This window comes from Pteropus medius, unplaced genomic scaffold (assembly GCF_902729225.1).
Source record: "Pteropus medius unplaced genomic scaffold, Ma_sr-lr_union100, whole genome shotgun sequence".
NCBI lineage: Eukaryota > Metazoa > Chordata > Mammalia > Chiroptera > Pteropodidae > Pteropus > Pteropus medius.
In genome coordinates, this window is record NW_024344436.1 from 638,267 (window position 1) to 657,149 (window position 18,883).

The following is an 18,883-nucleotide window of genomic DNA, read 5'->3' on the forward strand; positions in this document are numbered from 1 at the left end:
CAATAACAGTACATTTCTTAAGTTTTTTCTGTCCAGCACTAAGTGCTTTATACTCTTATTTAATCCTCAGCAATCCTGCTAGGTTTACTATTTTAAACTTTTTTATAGATGAAGAAAATGAAGGGCTAAGAGTTAAGTACTTTGTTCACAGTTATACAGCTATAAGTCTCAAGGGCACAACTGGAACTCGGGCCATTTGACACACCATGCTAATTGCATTTCTACACACTAGTAATAAATGACTAGAAAATATAATTTAGATAATAGTACCACTTAAAATAGCAACAAAAATCATAAAGTTCCCAAGAATATCTATAACAAAAGTATGGTAAGACCTTTATAGTAAAAGATTAGAAAAATTTATAGGACGTAAAAGAATCTCAAATAAATGGAGAGATAGATTGTATTCATGAATGGGAAGGCTCACAATCATGAAGAAGTCAGTTCTCCTCCAAAATAATCTATAATTCAGTGCAGCTTTAATCAGATTTCACAATTTTTTTTTCTCTCCTATAATTTGACAGGCTGACTCTGAAATTCATATAAAAGACAAAAGGGCTAAAAATATACAGACATTTTTGAAGAATAAGTTGAAGGACTTACCTTTCCAGATATTAAGACTTAAAAGGTGCTAGAAATTAAGAAGTTGAGGTATTAATGGAGAGTTAGACTGATAGAATTGAGAGAACTCAGAAAGAGACCCCTCACAACTATACATTTTTCATATAAGAATCAATCTTACAAATCAGTGGAGAAAGGATTGTTCAGTAAAAGGTGATGAAATAATTGGTTCTGCATAAGAAAAAGCAATCAGATTGTGTCTCTACCTCACTCTAAGCACACAAAAAAGTTCAAAATCAATTAAAAATTTTAAAAAAAAGTTAAAAAGTTTTAGGGAAATAAAAGGTTGAGAAGAAATAGGTCAATATGTTTCTGACCTTGGGTAAGGAAAACTATCTTAAAGCTTGGAAACTATACAAAAAGATATGCAAAATTTTATACAGTAAAAGATAAGCTACAGACTGGGAAAAGATGTTTATAATGTGCATAATTGACAAAAGGATTAATTTTCAGATTATATAAGGAATCCATGCCTATCATTAAGAAAAAGATAACCAAAGAGTAAAATGGGCAAAGAATATAAACAATTATTTCACTGAAGAGGAAAACTGAATGGCAGTAAACATATGAAACAATATATAACCTGATTAGCAAGCACAGAAATGCATATTAAAGAGTAATAAAATTTCATAATGATCAGATTGACAAAAATAAGGAAGTCTGACAGAACTAAATAGGACAAAAAATGAAGAATGAGAACCCCAGAGTACCCATGGGAGTATATATTGGTAAATCATTTTAGAGAATATTTTTGCAAAGTTGAAATATGGTTGCAAAGTAACACACTCTACAACCCAACAATTCTACTCCTAAAAATAAGTACCAGAGAATTTCTCTTGTTCCCAGGGAGACACTTATGAGATTGTGCATTACATTATTGATTGTAATAATAAAAACTTGGAAACTCTCTAAATGATAGTCAAATGGAAATATGAATTGTGGTATATATACTTAAGAGAGACTATTGAAATGTAGTTAAAATGAATATCCTGAGCCACAGTGATATATTCTTAAAATATATAATTTTGAAGACAATTTGACATAGTATGATTCCATTTCTGCAAATTTTAAAAACATGCAGAATGCTAATATATATTATTTATGGCTACATACATGTGTAAAGTGTAAAAAACAAACATGGGAATAATGAATACTAAATTCAAGTTATAGGTTCTCTCTAGAATAGGACTGAGAGAGATATGTAGGATTTCAACTATATCTGTAGTGCTTTTTTTTTTTACTTTATTTTTTTATGATAAAAAAATACATTAATGAAAGTATAACATTTCGGGTAATGATGATGATGACAGTGATGACAACAATGGTGATAAATACATTAGCAAACAAATAACAGAAGGGCCAAGGATACTTTTTGTTTTAAATCAGAAGCTACAAGCAGCAAACTTAATGATAAAACATTAAACACTGGAAGTGTTTCCATTAAATGAGAAGCTCACTATTATTGCTATTATCAAAATGCCTCTGAAGTCTCAGAACAATGCCATTCATTTTTTAAAAAGAAATAAAAGATATTAAAAAGAAGCAGCAAGTTATCTTTATTTTCAGACTATATTATTTTTTTCCTAGAAAACGCATGAAAATCAACTGGAAATATATTTTAAATTATTAAGAGAGGTCAATGAAATGGTCCAGTATGAGAAATACATGAACAAATCTATCACTTTCTTATACACTAGCAATGACCAGTTAGTAAATGTAATGAACAAAGGAGATTCATTCCATTCACAAGTGTAACAGTAACTGTAGAATACCTGCATATGGATATGACCTATATGACCGAAAGCATATGACCCATATGAAGAAAACTATAAAATATTTCTGAAGAAAAAAAATTTGAAAGTTGGAGATACTACATTTCATAATATGAAGATATTTGTTTTCCGTGACTTATGAATTTAATAAACCCTATAGAGGATTATTATTGGAACTTGAAAGATTGATTCTAAAATTGTCTGGAAGAAGGTATGCATGAAGCCAAGAAAATTTGGGTAGGCTCACAGCCACACAGAATAAATACTTGATTTCTCATTCTCCCTCACAGCTAGCTATAGGTGTTCATGTGACTAAGTTTTAACCAATGAAAGTGTTTTTGTTGCTCCATCCAGAAACCTTTTTTAAGAATTGACTTACATGCATCATTTCCCTTCACTCACACCTTTTTCTATCCTGCTGCTTGGAATGTGAAGCCTGAGGATAAGGATGTGTAGACTGGACTCTAAGATGGAAGGTCACATTCTGGTAATGGTAGAGCAGAAAGCTGAAAGGAGCCTGGTTCCCAATTAATCAGTATCTGGTGTCATGAAAGAGAGAAACTGCATCAGCTCCAGATTGCCTACCTCTGGACCTTAATATGAAGAAGAACAGAACTCTCTTTAAACCACTGATAGTTTAGGTTGTCTTCATTTACAAGTGAATCTAATCCTATTATAATAACCTTTCATACGTTCCCCATGCTTATATAATTCTATTCAGACCTATTTAACACACACAAGTTTTACATAGGTTTTTGTCCTTGAAAGAAGAAAAAATGTTTCTTCACTTTGTTTTCCTCAGTTCATACAACCTTGTAAAAAATATAGCTATGTCATTTAATTCATGTTTGTTTGTTTTGGTGATGGGCAGGTTTTGTTTTTTTTTTTTCTGGCTTTATCGAAATATAATAGACAGTTGCTCGTACTTGCATTGTACAATTCAATGAGTTTTTCAATTATAGTTGGCATACGATAATATATTAATTTCAGTTGTACAGCATCATGATTGGAAATCTATGTAAGTGATCACTCATAAAGTGATCACCCTGCTAAATCTAAGACTCCTCTGCCCCCTTACATATTTATTACAGCATTATTAACTACTTTTCTTATGCTACAATTTGTATCTCCATTTCTGTTTTGTAACTATCCATTTGTACTTCTTAATCCTTTTGCCCTTTTTTGCTCTACCCTCCAACACCCCCCCCAAATATTCTCTGTATCTATGAGTTTATTTCCATTTTTGTTGTTGTTGATTTTGTTCTTTAGATTCCACATATATGTGACATCATGCAATGTTTGTCTTTCTTTGACTTATTTCATTCAGCGCTATGCCTTCTAGGTCCATCAAGGCAATATTTTTTTCCATCCCCTTTTACTTTGTGTGTGCTTTTTAATCTGAAGTGAGTCTCTTGTAGGCAGGATTTGTAGGGGTCTTATTTTCTTATCCATTCAGTCACTCTGTCTTTTGGTTGGAGCACTTAATTCTTTTCCATTTGAAGTACTTGTTGATAGGAATGTAGTTATTACTATTCTTTATTCCTATTGTTGATATATGCTTTTTTCTTCTTAAAGAAGTCCCTCCAACATTTTCTGTAATACTGGCTTGGTGGCGATAAATTCCTTTAGCTTATTTTTGTCTGGGAAGCTCTTTATCTGTCTTTCAACTCTAAATGATAGCTTTGTTAGAAAAAGTATTCTTGGTTGTAGATCCTGGGTTTTCAACATGTAGAATATTTTGTGCCAAGCCCTTCTGTACTGCATAGTTTCTTTTAAGAAATCAGCTGCCAGTCTTATGGGTGCTCCCTTGTAGGTAACTAATTGCTTTTCTCTCGCTGCTTTTAAGATTCTCTCTTTGTTTTTAACCTTCGGCATTTTAATTATGATGTGTCTTGGTGTAGGCCTCTTTGTGTTCCTCTTTCTTAGGACTCTCTGAGCTTCCTGGGGTCGTATGTCTATTTCCTTCACCAGATAAGGGAAGTTTTCCATCATTATTTCTTCAAATAACTCTTCAACTTCTTGTTTTCCTTCAAGTACCCCTAGGACCCAGATATTTTTACATGCAATTGTGTTCCATAGGCTCCTTAAATTATTATTATAGTCTTGGCTTCTTTTTTCTTGCTATCCTGATTGAGTGCCCTTGGCTTCCCCATTCTCTATAGCAATGATTCAGTCCTCTTCTTTATCCACTCTGTTGATTCCATCTAATATACTCTTCATCTCAGATAATGTTTTCTTCATTTCTGACTGGTTGCCTTTTATAATTTCCATTTTCATTTTTATCTCTTTGTTAAAGTTCTCATTGAGTTGATCTACTCTTCCTCTAAGTTCATCGAGCATCTTTACAACCGGTGTTCTGAACTCTGCATCTGTTACATTGTTTGACTCCATTATTCCTGGATCTCTGTTCTGTTTTCTCATATGGTTTCTGCTTCTTTGTCTTCCCATTTTGGCTGCCTTTCTGTGTGTTTTTATGTACTAAGCAAAGCTCCCGAGTCTGCCAGTCTTATTAGTGTGGCTTTGTGTAGTAGGTTTCCAGTGACACAGTCCTGAGAGGGGTTCAACTGCAGGCCAAGTTTAGCCCCAGCCTGTGCCCCTCCAGGGCCACCTGTTAAGATTTAGCAAGCAATCCACAGATACTGTGCTTATGGTTGCTTCAAGAGGCTACACCAGAAACTGAGGCCAGCTGCTATCAGTGTGAGTCTTGGCACTGCTCAGCAAGGAGCACAGGACTCGTTGAGGACACAATTAAATGTGGCTAGGGTGGGGCCGCAAGTTGGGGAAGGCAGAGTTTCAGGGAATCCTCTGGGTAGAGCGACCTTTGTTGTTCAGTTTGATGATGTCTCAGCTGTGATGGCACTGTCTGCAAACTGGAAGCAGGGAGGGCACAGCAGAAAAACAGTGGATACTGCCTGGCACTTCTGCCAAGGAGAGAGCCTTGCCTCAGGCCCTCTGACAACTCAATGTTCCCCTTTAAGTCCCTGATGCCCCCCGTGCAGCCAGCCGGGCGCTGGTGCTCAGAGCAAGCAAGTCTGTCACCACGAAAGTCTGCTTACAGACATGGCCCCTTAAAAAGGTGTCTGCAGCTGCCGGCTGCCACTACCATAGCCTCTGTCCCATTCACCTCCTTGGGACCAGGCAACCTCACGTTCGCCCCCTTCCTCCTTCTACCGTGCAGAGTGATTTCTTATTTCTCTCCCTAGTTGTAGTGCTTCTTTTTATCTAGTTCCCAGGTAACTCAGCTTGCTTTTTGCTCCATGTTTCACATGGACTAGACTTTGATTTGGTCACAAAAGGAATGAACAAAAACTGTGGCATCTGTGCCATTTTTCCCTTCAGGTTTTTTTTTAACTCTAAATGGAAAATAAATCTGATGAAATAATATGATTAATGTTTTGAAAAAACGATTTGAGAAAACTAAATGCGTACATGGAGACCTGTCATATTTTCTTAAATTTTTCTCTATATTCAAAATATTGAGTTATTTTTTTAAAAGTAAGTATCTCTACTTTGGGCTGCAATACTTCTGTTAGTTTCTTAGTTCTTGATTACCCAGGAAAATTGTGACCCCAGGCCCGTTTCTTCTGGTTATATTTTTCAATTAGTCTGTCCTGAAATAAGTCTCTAAAGCCTTATATTAGTATAAAGGTAAGCAAGCTGTAAGCCAGTAAAGTTTTAAAAAGTAACCAGGTTAAAACTAAGCATAATACAATATGCTTTTTGTCTCAGAAATTTCTTTCTTTCTTTCCTTAAAATTCAGTTTTTAGATATTCTGTTGTAGAGTGGATTTTTTTATTAGTCCATGTATATAATAACAAAGTAAGAAAAAAATCAACTTGACAATCCTTAGACAAAAATTTTTCTCCATATTTGTTGGTATGAATAGATATATTGTTATTCCTCAAATAAAAGCAACTTTATGGAATTTTGTATTAAAATTCAAATCTTTTCATATTTAACATATTTCTTCATTTCCTCTTTTTTATATTTCATGTCTCAACTGTAGATTTTTGTTTTGTGGTTATCATGAGGTTTATATAAAATGTCTTATAGATAAAATAATCCTTTTTCTTCTGATAGTACTTTATCTTAATTTGCCTATCCAAGCTCCATTCTTTTCCTCCACTTTTTATGTTTTGTTGTCACAAATTATCCCTTTTTTTGTTATGTGCTCATTATCAAATTGAAGTATCTTTAGTTATTTTTAATGCTATTTTTCCCCTTTAACCTTTATGTTATAATTCTTTAACAACCTATTCTGAAATAGAGCTGCAGTTTTCTGCTTCTGCTTGTCACCTTACTCCAAATTTTGCGTACTTTTGTTTTGTTCAGGTAGAAGAGTTCCTTTCAACTTTCTTGTAATGCAGGTCCTGTGTTGGTAAATTTCCCTCTGCTTTTGTTTGTCTAGGAAAGCCTTTATTTCCCCTTTATATCTAAAGGGTAACATTTCTGGATAGAATATTCTTGGCTGGTGATTTTAATCTCTCAATATTTTGAATATATCATACCACTTTCTCCTAGCCTGTAGAGTTTCTGCTGAGAAATATGGTGTAAACCTGATAGGGTTTCCTTTGTAGGGTTTCCTCCCTTCCCACCTGCTAACTGCCTTGAGAATTCTTTCTTTATCATTGCCTTTTGTCAGTTTTAATATGGTGTGTCCTGGAGAACACCTTTATGTGTTGACATAATTAGATGTTCTGTTAGCTTCTTCTTATGCTCAAATGTCCAGTTTCTACCCCAGGTTTGAGCATTTCTCTTCCGTTATTTCTGTTCCCTCCCCTTCCTTTCTTCTCTGGGATACCTGTTAGCCTTATGTTGCCCTTTCTGATGACATCAAATACTTCTTGTAGAATTCTTTCATTTAAAAAAAAAAAATCTTAATTCTCTTTCTACCTGAATCATTTCTATGTTTCTGTCTTCAAGCTTGCTAATTCTCTCTTCCATTTAGTCTGCTCCACTTCCAGTGCTCTCTAATGCATTCTTTATGTCATTATTGAGTTCTTCACCTTCAGAATTTGTTGGATTCTCTTTTAGAGTTTCAGTTCTTTGTTAAAGTACTCATTCTGTTTATTAATTTTATTCCCGAGCTAATTGAGCTGTCTGAATTTTCTTGTATCTCATTGAGTTTCTTCATGACTGCTATGTTGAATTCAGTCACTTAGATAAGTTTTCCATGACTTTGGTTGTTCATGGTGTTTGATATGTTGTTCCTCTGCCAGTGCATTTGAAGTAATAAGCACCTTTCATATTTACGTACCGTTTTGATTTTTAACAGTTCAGCAGGTTGATAATTAGAGGTCTTTTCTTTCCCAATAGATAGTATTGTAGCGCAAGTTTTGATTTCCTTACCCATGCACTACTTGTGCCTCTGGGATCTTTGTGCCCTGCCTCTGTCTGTGTCTTTACAGGGGTGATTATGGGAGTTGTTGCCAGGGTGAATGGGAGCCCCTGCTGAGTCACTTGGGTCTAGGGGCACTGCCACTGTGGTGGGAGGATAGGGCAATTAGGAATGGAAGCTGATTTAAGAGCCCCCATGCAGCCCCCTGGTTCCCAGTGGCCACTGGCACTGCTGTGATGTGGTCATGAAGCTGGAAACATATCTCTGCTGCTGCAGCCAGGCTCTCCTGTGTTATGAGCAGTGTCATATAGGGAGTGGGGGAAGCCAGATTTTGGGGCCCTGAGGCTTACCCTCTGTGGAGCTGAGCTGTGGTGTAGGGGCTGCACCCCAACTCCTCCACTGCTAACATATTTCTGGGGCTGTGAGTTCAGCTGAGGTGCCTAGGGAGTCAGGGTTTGGGGTTCCATCCCTTTCATGTTCTGCCCTCCCTACACATGCCAGTACACTCACTTTCAGTTATACTGCTGTGTGGGGATCTTTCAGGTGTTTCTGGACTGAGCAGAGGAAACTTTGTTGGATTATAAATGCCCTACTAGTTGTAGATTGAAGGAGAGATACAAAGGAGTTCTCTCATTGCACCATGATGCTCCAAATATTTCAAAGTATACAACAGGGACTTAGAACTTGGGAGGTTATAAGAGAACCTTAAATATCATGTAGTCCATTTGCCTATATGTCTATTCACCTCTGTTAGATTTCCACCAAATGGTCATCTAATTTGTATTTGAAAACTGAGCAAAAGAAGGACATTGTGTACAGTTGTGAAAATCCATTGGACATGCCACACATTACACTCATACTTTACTATACCTTAGATTTAGTCAGAAGTCTCCTCAGGTATTATGCATCCTACATCTACTCTCTCATTTTGTCTGCTTAACTCTCAATTTATTACAGATCTTAGAACTTGATGCATGTGATCACATAAACCTAACACCAAGGCCATTATCTGGCACAAATCATCTTCCTTTAATTTCCTGAGAAATTAATTCAAAACCAGACTTCTCTCAAATCAGTCTAGGAGATTTCTGAGATCCAATTTAGAGAACTCTAGTTTAGGTGTAAAGTATTATGAGAAAGTAAGAATTCTTTGGTTTTGCTGGAGAAGTATTATACTTGTGTAATTAAAAACACCCAGCGCCCCACTTCTCCATGTCAAGGTTCACTATGGCTTACTGAACAATATGTTTTTAGTGTATCTCTGTAAACTGGCTATTGGTGTCATAAAGATTTGCCTTAGAGATATTAAGTTGTGTGTCATACTGCTAAAACTTTTAACTACTGGAAAGACTGGTCTGGTTAGGTTTGTCTTTAGTTTTGAAAAGAGATTGCAGATATAAAATCTATCATGTGTAAATAATACAAAAGAAGTTAACATTATGGTACATGTTGTATTTTAACTCTAGGGAGTTTGAATATAAAATGGTATGATTTGCTTTTGTCTAAGTATTGTTTTATGTTTTTATCTGTGGAAATGCCATTGTTATCATTTTCGTTTCTCTAATCTAGCATATTTGGTGGACCTTAACCCTACTGCATTCCAGTGTTCTTCTGTTGAAATGTTTTTATAAACAATTAACTGTCTAAAACCAAATCCCTATTCTACCTCCCTCAGTGAAAGTCTTATGGTATTATTGACAGTACTTCAGACTTCTAGTCCTCAAAAGGTAATTTTACTAATTAGTCTATTAGTTTGTAATGAGGCAGAGTGAAAGACAGTATGTCTAAAATAAACTCATTTTGGCCATTTATTGTCTAAGAAATGAGAAGAAAATATAAAGTATAGACAAAATTAATATGAAGAGACATTTATATTTGGAAATGTTGTTCTTCAAATTTCCGTGTAACTAAATTGAATATTTTTATTAGTTTAAATTTCTAATACAGTGAAATTTATCTGTCTTGACAGATAATGATTTAATTATGGCCGCCAGAGCTTTTGACCACAATTATCTTTAGCACAGTGGATTAGAACATCATTTATAATAAGAAAATAAAGTGACACTACATACTGTATACAATGCAATTTAGTCTTTCTTTGAAGACTTAGAAATCATTTAAGGTTGTATGTCTAGTCACCATTATGAATATTACTTATTTCAGTGTCTCAGAGTGGGATATACATTGACAGGAAAAACCAGCCCCTGCCCGGCCCCCTGCCCCCCACCACCAATTACAAGTTTAGAGTTAAAGTTCCCAATTTGTTTAGTAATATTATTTGGAAAGGTGACAGAAACAAGTTGGCCACACAGACTATAAATCAGGTTTCATGTATATCAACACAATTACTCAGAACCCTCAAGTGCCAAATGGGGGCACACAGTTGCTAATGACACTTTCCACCAGTCTTAATTTTATGTCATATCAGAGCCCTTACTTAATTGAGTCTTATGTCATTATTTGGGAAAAGATAGGCAAGTTTCTTTGTTCCTGAGCCAAACTTAGCACACTAAAAGCAGAGTCAGAGCTACTTAGTGTCCTGGAAAGTCCAGTTCTTCACAGGCTAATGTGATTTTATTGTGTGAGAGTTTGGTTGGAGGATCATAATTATAAGTCAGTTTCCATACAGCTGTCATTGAATTAGGAATGTATATATTTTCTGGTTAATATATAATTAATTTCAGTCATTCATTCTAGTTATGATATTGCTAATTGATATTAAAGGAATAAACATAGTTTTTTCTCTACTAGTGAGGATCCCAGTTCACTATGGCAAACTACTCATGCAGTTTTTTTTTAAATGTTCTAGCTCCTTTTGTGCTGAAAATTATCATTCTCTTCCTTCCTTACTTTCTTCTATGGAGTGTTATCATGGACTTATGAGTTTTTATTTATTCGATGTTTCCCAATAAGTTATAGTCACTCTGTGGGATATTCAAATATTTATAAAGTTCCAAAGCTGGCCTGTGGGAGTTGGTTCAGCTGGGTCCTGTTGCCATGACTCCTAATGGATATGGGAGTTTCCCTTACTTTCTGTCACAACAGAATTTCCCAGTCTCACCTTATGTTTTTCCTATCATCAGCTTGCAAACAGGCATTTCTCCAGGGAGTCCTAGTTTATTTTATTAGGGAATGATATCTAGAAACCCAGATCCGAGACCAGAGGTGTTCATTGCAACCAGAATGTCGTTGTTTCTAAGGCTTTCGGTGGCTAGAGCTTAGAGAAAATGTTTGTGTTCAGTAGTGCACCACTTAACAATGGGGATATGTTCTGAGAAACACATCATTAGGCAATTTCATCATTGTGCGAACATCATAGAGTGCACTTACACAAACCTAGATGGTATAGCCTACTATATACCTACGCTATATGGTGTAGCCTATTGCCCCTAGGTTACAAGCCTGTGCAGCATGTTACTGTACTGAATAGTGTAGGCAGTTGTAACACAATGGTAAGTATTTGTATATCTAAGCATATATAACTATACGATATGTACCATAAAAATACTATATAAAAGATAAAAAATGGTACACATGTATAGAGAGCACGTACCATGAATGAAGCTTACAGACTAGAAGTTGCTCCAGATGAGTCATTGAGTGAATGGTGAATGACTATGAAGGCCTAGGACATTCATTACTGTGCACTACTATAGACTTTATAATCACTGTACACTTAGGCCACACTAAATTTAAAAAATATATATTTTTATTCAGTAAGTTAACCTTAGCTAACTGTAACAATTTTACTTTATAAATAAGCTTTTAATTTTTTTAAACTTTTCAACTTTTTTTGTAATAACAGCTTAAAACATATTGTACGAATATATTGTACAGCTGTACAAAAAATATTTTCTTATACCCTTAGTCTATACTTTTTTTCTTTTAACTTTTTTTTTTTTTTTTACTCTTTAAGCTTTTTTGTTCAAACTAAGACATAAACAAACACCATGCACCTTCACAGAGTCAGGATCATCAAAACCACTGCCTTCCACCTCCACATCCTGTCCCACTAGAAGGCCTCAGGGGCAGTAACACACATGGAGTTGTCATTTCCTGTTATAATAATGCCTTCTTCTGGAATACCTCCTGAAAGACCTGCGTGAGGCCCTTCTTGAGGAGGTGTCACTCTTTTCAGAAATATGACCATGGTGGTTTGCTTGTTTGTTTGTTTGTTTAATCAGAGATTTGCTGATAAGAGGATAATGTACCATGAACATTCCTCCCTATTAATGAAAACCTTTCGGTATTAGGATCCATGTTTTCAGACTTTTTAAGGAGCTTGTTGAGGTCCGCAAAAGCTTCTACTAAACCATTTACTGTGAATTTTCTTGGGGGTTCTTTTTATGGGACCACCATGGTATATTTGGCTTGTCATTGGTATGACTGTATTTTAATTTTGAGTTCATGTTCACATTTCCAACTCAAAGTTAACATTACCTTCCTTTATGACTAATACATTCAGGAAATTACTCTATATTAGTAAGTAGAGATACTCTTTTTTTCTTTTTTTAAGCCAAATGGTAATCTCTGTGCAGATATATCATAGTTTATTCAACCAATTCCCTATTAATGCACATTTGGGTTTCTGATATATATATTGGGCTATTTTTAAAGTAACCTTTCAAAAATGTTTAAATTCTTCAGTATGTTCTGCATAAAATTTCATTGCATAAAATCCAAACTCTGTATTATGGCCCCTAGCACCTGACCTTTTCATACATCTTCAGCTTCATTTCATACCACTATCTTCCTTGCTTAGTACACTCACATCTTGCAACTCAGACGTGACTTTCTCAGACCTTCCTGACCATCTTATTCAGTGTAGTTTTTTTCCTCTTGCTGTTACTTCACTCTTCATTTCCTTATTAGCAGTTAAAAGCAATCTGAAGTTACCTTGTTATCTTAACTTGGACAATATTATACTGTGGCTAAGAGCTTGGGTTTTGAGACAGGCCACCTGATTTTGAGTCCTGGTTATGTGACCTTGGATATGTTAGCACTCTGTGGCTAAGTTGCTTCCATCACAATATGGGGATAATAATAGTATTTTTCTTATATGGGTTCTGTGAGAAATGAATGACTAATAAATATAAACACTTGTGCAGTTACTGGCACTTACTAAGCATGAAATATATGCTAGCTATAGTATTATTATTATTTAATTGTTCGTGGTCTTCTCCCCTCAGTAAGCTCTGACAGCAAGGAAGTTGCCTCACTTGTTTCCCGCTGTAATCACAGGAGTTAGAACAGTTCCTGAGATAGAGTAGGCACTTACATAGTTGTTGCTAAATGAATGGTAGTTCAAATTTAATGCCCATCATTTTGTAACCTTCTTGGAAATATGAGACTAAAAGAATGCTTTCACATATACATAATATGCAGTCATCAAATTCAATAGATATTTTCATCAAATTTGGCATCTAAATATGAATGCCTACCATTCATAAGTATCTTGGAAGTCTGGCCAATTATTACAATCTAAAACAAATCATCTTATAAGAAAAAGGATGGAATTATCATATTTGCTTTGACACAATTATATATTCATGAAATCAAGAAGGATCAACTAAAATCCTTCTAAAATTGTTGAGAGTTTAGTAAATTAACAGATTTGAGCTATTCCTAAAGAAAATATTTTCTCGCATATCAGTAATTACCAATTGAGGCTATAATTGCAGAAAAGTATTATTCTATTAAGAGCAGCAAAAAAAAAAAAAAAGATAAAATACCTAGCAATATCCCTAACAAGAAATAAGTGGAATGTGTACTTTCATAAAGAAAATTAGAAAACTTTACTGAGATATAAAAGATTTAGAAAAATAATGACGTGCCCTATTAGAAATGTTACCAGTTAGAAAAACTGAATATTGCAGAAATTAAAATTCTTCTAATATGTAAATATAACATTAATATGTTAAGAATATATATAAATACATATAAATATATTATGTTAAATGATTATAAGCCAAACTCATTTGTATTTTTTAGTAAAGCTTGTCAAAATTATTTTAAAGTTTATGTAGAAACAAAACACGTTTGAAAGTGAACTGAAATGGTGTTATGACCACTCTTTAACAAAGATTTGCAACATATACTCTCCTAGCAACTAGGGGAGAATAAGAATCATACAAGTCCAATAACTTTTTAATATAGTAATATTATGATATGTGCAATATGTTTCTGAAGTTACCCTAGTGTTCCATAAATGTCTCACTAGCTTATAAGGAGCACATCATTTAAAATTTTTTTTACATCATCTCAGATACAAGAGAGGTTGTAGTTTACTCAGAGTTTCAGAGCATATCGGAGATAGCATCAAAATTATACTAATGATCCTAAGTCAGTTTTAATGGTTGATGTAGAAAAAATAAATTTCTCATTTAATCTGCATACAATATAGGATGACTGTTTTGTCCCAGTTTGCCCAGGACTTAGCACGTAAAGTCTCATATGTAAAGAAACCTCTTAGTTATGGCCAAACCAGTTACGATTAATCACCCTTGTACAGTTCACAGAAGCTTATATCTGTAAATAGTGTTTCCATTAAAATGAAAAGAAACAGATGGCAAATATCTGATCTGGTCTAGAGTAACCCATCTAGTGGTTCATCTAGGCCACAAGTTACTCTGGGCGAATAGAATTTCTACAGGAGATGTCATCAGTTCAGGAGACTTAAGATTTGGGTTCACTCAAGAATCTATGATAGGATTTAGTATGACTCTCAGTAATCATCTGCAAACTGAATAAGAGGATTGAGGCCATGTGGCTTAGCCTTATATCCAGCACCTAATCTCTGAGCTTAGGTATATTTGTTATATGTTGACTTTTAGAGTAATTTTTCTTACAGGCTGCACTTCTCAGCAAAAGTAATTTTTCTGTGTATTCAGTTCTTTCACTGTTGTTTTTCTAGATCAATTAGTAGAAATATTTTACTATATATTAATTTACTTATCTCCTGCTTTGATCTACAAAGGATTTAAAGTGATATATTTAGCATACTCTAGATGAATGTTAATAGAAGATCTAATGCTTTTTTATGTGTGTGTTTTGTATTTATATAGCAGTTAGTTGGACAAGTGTGTTCTGTATCATAATGGCATTGTCCTCGTTATAAAATGAAAAGGAGGGAAGTGTTTCTTTTTTTAGTTTTATTTTCCAAAGATTACAAACGCCATGAAAATGTCTAACCTTCAAGTAAAATATTGTAGAAATTGATTAGAAAGGCAAACCATATTGACACCATTTTAAGTCTCACTTACTATGAAGCTCTCCAAAGCCTTATATTAGAATAAAACTCAGGTACTGATCACAATCCTGTGGTATTCATAAGTATGCACTGGGAAGATGGCTGGTTTACCATACTTAAATTTGCTCACAATCCCATCAAATAAGACCACGGACTGGTAAGAAGAAAGTGTAAAAATATGATGTTATTTATAAAGTCACTAAACTTCAGTTGAAAATTTCCTACAGAATATAAAATGTACTTACTTTTAATCGATTATTTTGCAGTCACCCTGTCAAGATCTCCACTTCTTATCATACTAAGTAAAAATGTAACCTCTTGCCACAACTAAGATATTTTCTCTTTATTACTTTTTTAGTGTCTAAAAAACACGGCAAGCTCATTACTTTCTTACGCACATTCATGAAGTCTCGTCCAACAAAACAGAAGTTGAAGCAGCGGGGGATCTTGAAAGAGAGGGTGTTTGGTTGTGACCTGGGGGAGCACCTTCTCAATTCTGGTTTTGAAGGTAAAAATAAAATTTATAATCTTATAATTTTAACTTCTAACCTCTCCATATTGATTTTCTATAATCAATTACACAGGAGTTTAGGCAACATCTGTCCCATTTAAGTTCAGCAGCATGTATTGAACATTCTCAGGTACTTACCTTAGTTCTGGGGATAATTTAGAGTAAAGAGGAGTCTAAGAAAGTACTTTGACAGTAGAGATACTTCTGATCTTTTTAGGAAGATAAGACATTCACACAAAGGGTACAATAGCACTGTTAATTTGCATTGTTTTTATATCTATGAAGTATGAAGCTGTTAAAATTATAAATTTGAGTACAGTCTGGAAATTTGAAAAATATTATATATAAACAGTAAATTCACCTTTTCGAAAGTATGGAATTCTAGAGTAAGGTGGAGGACTAGGTAAAAGCAGGGTTCACCTCCTCCCAGGTCCACATTGAATTTCAACCAAATTTAAAAATAATCAGGGTGGAGAATCAACTGAAGTTCAGCTGATCATAACACGCATGTCTGATAATATAAAGAAGGAGCCACATCGATGCCAGTAGGAGGAGCAAAGTTGCAAATTGGGTTGGACCCTAACCCGCCGGTGGTAGAGGATCACCAGGAGGGAGAGTGAGGCTGCAGAGGCACCCCTGAGGAAGAGGGGTCCTAGCCTCATTCAGGGGCATCCCGGCCCAGGGAAGAGGAGAATCCAATAACTCTGACTGTAAAAACTAGAGGGGATTCCGGCCATCTGGGTGAGACAGAAGCAGACTGAAACTCTAGATGCGCCCTTGAAGGGCCCACACACAGATTCTCTCACCTGCGGACATTCACCAGGGTCACCAGCGGTGGGTCAGAGGCTTGCGCAAGAGTCATATGGAGAAAGACTGCATTTCCTGATGCCAAAATCAGGGCTGGACGGGCAGCCACCATTGTGCCTTAGTCGGGCCCCGCCTACAGGGCAATTTACAGACCAGCCAACTTGCCCATGCAGACTCCTCCCACAGGGTCAATAGAGAAGCACTGGCCTGAGGAGATCAGCCCGCCCCACCCAACCTGCAGATTGCCCTGAGCTTTTGTTGCTGGATGGGTACCACGCCCTGTACCATTTCAGGGGCAGAGATTTACAGCAGGCAGCCAGCGCTGTGAACAGGCATTTTGGAGACAGTTTCAGGCAGATCACTGATGCCCATACAAACTTGGGCGGATCTTCGGCGTCTATGGGCCAGTCCCAGACAGCAGCTGGTCTTGCTGTGATCTGCGACTTTTGTGGGAATGCATGCATGAAAGGTTACCCAAGTTGCTGCAAGACTGAGGCTGTATTGATCTGACTGCCATTGTCTCTCTGAGACCCCGCCCCACCCAACCCACAAATTGCCCTAGGCGGCCCATTGAAACACCACCACCCTGCCTCTGCCCACTCCCCCAGCCAATCCATACAGGCAACAAACTGGCTAGCTCAGGGCCGCATTTAGGGGAAATCACTTGCCGGAAGAACTCCACTGCCTGCAAGAGCTGCAGTATCACATGGGGATATCTCAGGGGTCTTTGAGACTGCACCAGATGGCAGCTGGTCTCACTGTGATATGTGACTACAGCAAGAAAGTGCGGGCTCAGAAGTTGCAGCAAAACTGAAGCTGTATTGGCCTGATGGCCTTTGTCTTTCTCAGATCCTGCTTCACTCAAGCCACAAAGTGCCTGCAACCCATTGACGGGCATCCTCCCCTGTCCTGCTTTTCTCAGGGGTTGCACATTCTGTTCAGGCAACAGACCTTGGCTAGTGCAGTGAGCACATTTCAAGGAAAACATTTGCGGGCAGACCGCTGCTACCTATATGAGCTGCAGTATCTCTTAGGGGAATCACAGGGGTCTGTGGGACCGCCCCAGGCAGCAGCTTATCTCCCTGTGATCTGTCACTACTGTGGAAACGGGCAGACACATTGCAGAAAATCTAGGCTATTGGCCTGATGGCTCTTGACTCCAAGATCCTGCCCCAACCAATACATAAAGTACCCGTGGCATGATAACAGGCAGCTGCCCCTACCTTGGGGTGACACATTCTGTGCAGTCAACAAATCTCAGCCAGCTAAGTGAGTAAAGTTTAGGGAATACAGTGACAGGAAGATCACTGCTGCCAGCATGAAATACAGTATTGCTTGGGCAGACCTCAGGGGTATTATGTGCCCATCACAGATGACAGTAGGTTGTGCAGTGATATCTGCAGTCCCAGAGCTGGCAGCAAAACTGGTGCTGTGTAGGCCTGATGACCCTGTGCCTCACTGAGGTGACGCCCCACCTAACCCACAAATTACCTGCAACAAGCCTGTTTCTAGGCAACCCAGTCCCATCCTGTGCCTTTCTTGGGTCACAAAGTCAACAACAAACAACAGCACTCAGTTCGTGCCGCCCACACAAAGCCAGGAGAAGCTTTCATTGGTGGGCCACAAACTCATCCATGAGCTTTAGAAATTCTTAAACAGGGCTCTGGTGTTTGTAGTTTCAAGGTGGGCAACAGCTGGCCTTGCTACAATTAAACTTGTACAGGGAGCCACAGAGACAGTGCTGGCATGTAAACTGACACTGCAGTGGCAGGGGGAAGTTTTTGCAATAGATTCAGGAGACTACCAGGGTCCCTGCATCACCTAACATGCATGTCACCCAAAGGCTTTTCGAGTTTCAGAGACTTACGGGCAACAGACAGGCAGTTTCTGGCCTTGAGGAACAGTGGTCCTTCTGCTAAACTGCCCTACATCAGGGATGGGGGATAACCAGACTGCTGCCTACAGCATTGTCTCTTTCACTTACCTATAGATCCAGCATAGGCAACAACCATCTCCAGATTGCTTTGTAGCTCCTACCAGGTATCTCTGAGCAATCAAAGGCAGTGGCTGGCCTTGGCCTACTGGGGAGCCCCTCCCAAGGGGCCACATAATCAATGGACTAGACCACAGCAGAGCAACTCTTGACTAGTCCCATAACTGGTACACACAAAGGGTGGTCTCAACAAATATCAAGCCTGCTAGGGCAAATCCCACTCAGCGGGGTCAGCCCCCACACAGCAACTCTTACTCTGTGGATGCAGCCAGTTCCCACAATTAGTCAGTCTGAGCATTAATCTCATCCACTGATGTACTAACACCAGTAAAGGCTTAGCTAGAACAGAAGATCACACACAACCCACACAAAGATCACGTCCAGAGTCCCCAGCACAGGGGATCAGGGAGAGTGCACCACTGGGCCACACAGGATACCTTCCACACAAGGCTATCTGGCCAAAGCCGAGATGAAACACATATTTCTAACACATAGAAATGAACACAGAGAGGCTAATAAAAGGAAAAGATAAACATGCGACAAATGAAACAACAGGAGAAAACTCGAGACAATAAGCTAAATGAAATGGATG

At 37.2% G+C, this 18,883-nt stretch overlaps 1 protein-coding gene across 6 annotated transcripts in view; it reads left to right on the forward strand.

Annotated features, from left to right (window-relative positions):
- Positions 1–18,883, forward strand: part of ARHGAP32 (Rho GTPase activating protein 32) — a 277,299-nt gene that overhangs the window by 225,144 nt on the left and 33,272 nt on the right. For all 6 annotated transcript variants that reach the window (XM_039872712.1, XM_039872714.1, XM_039872716.1 and 3 more), the window contains one exon: positions 15,339–15,488. In XM_039872712.1, the coding sequence (XP_039728646.1) occupies positions 15,339–15,488 (150 nt within the window). The remainder of the gene's footprint in view (positions 1–15,338; positions 15,489–18,883) is intronic.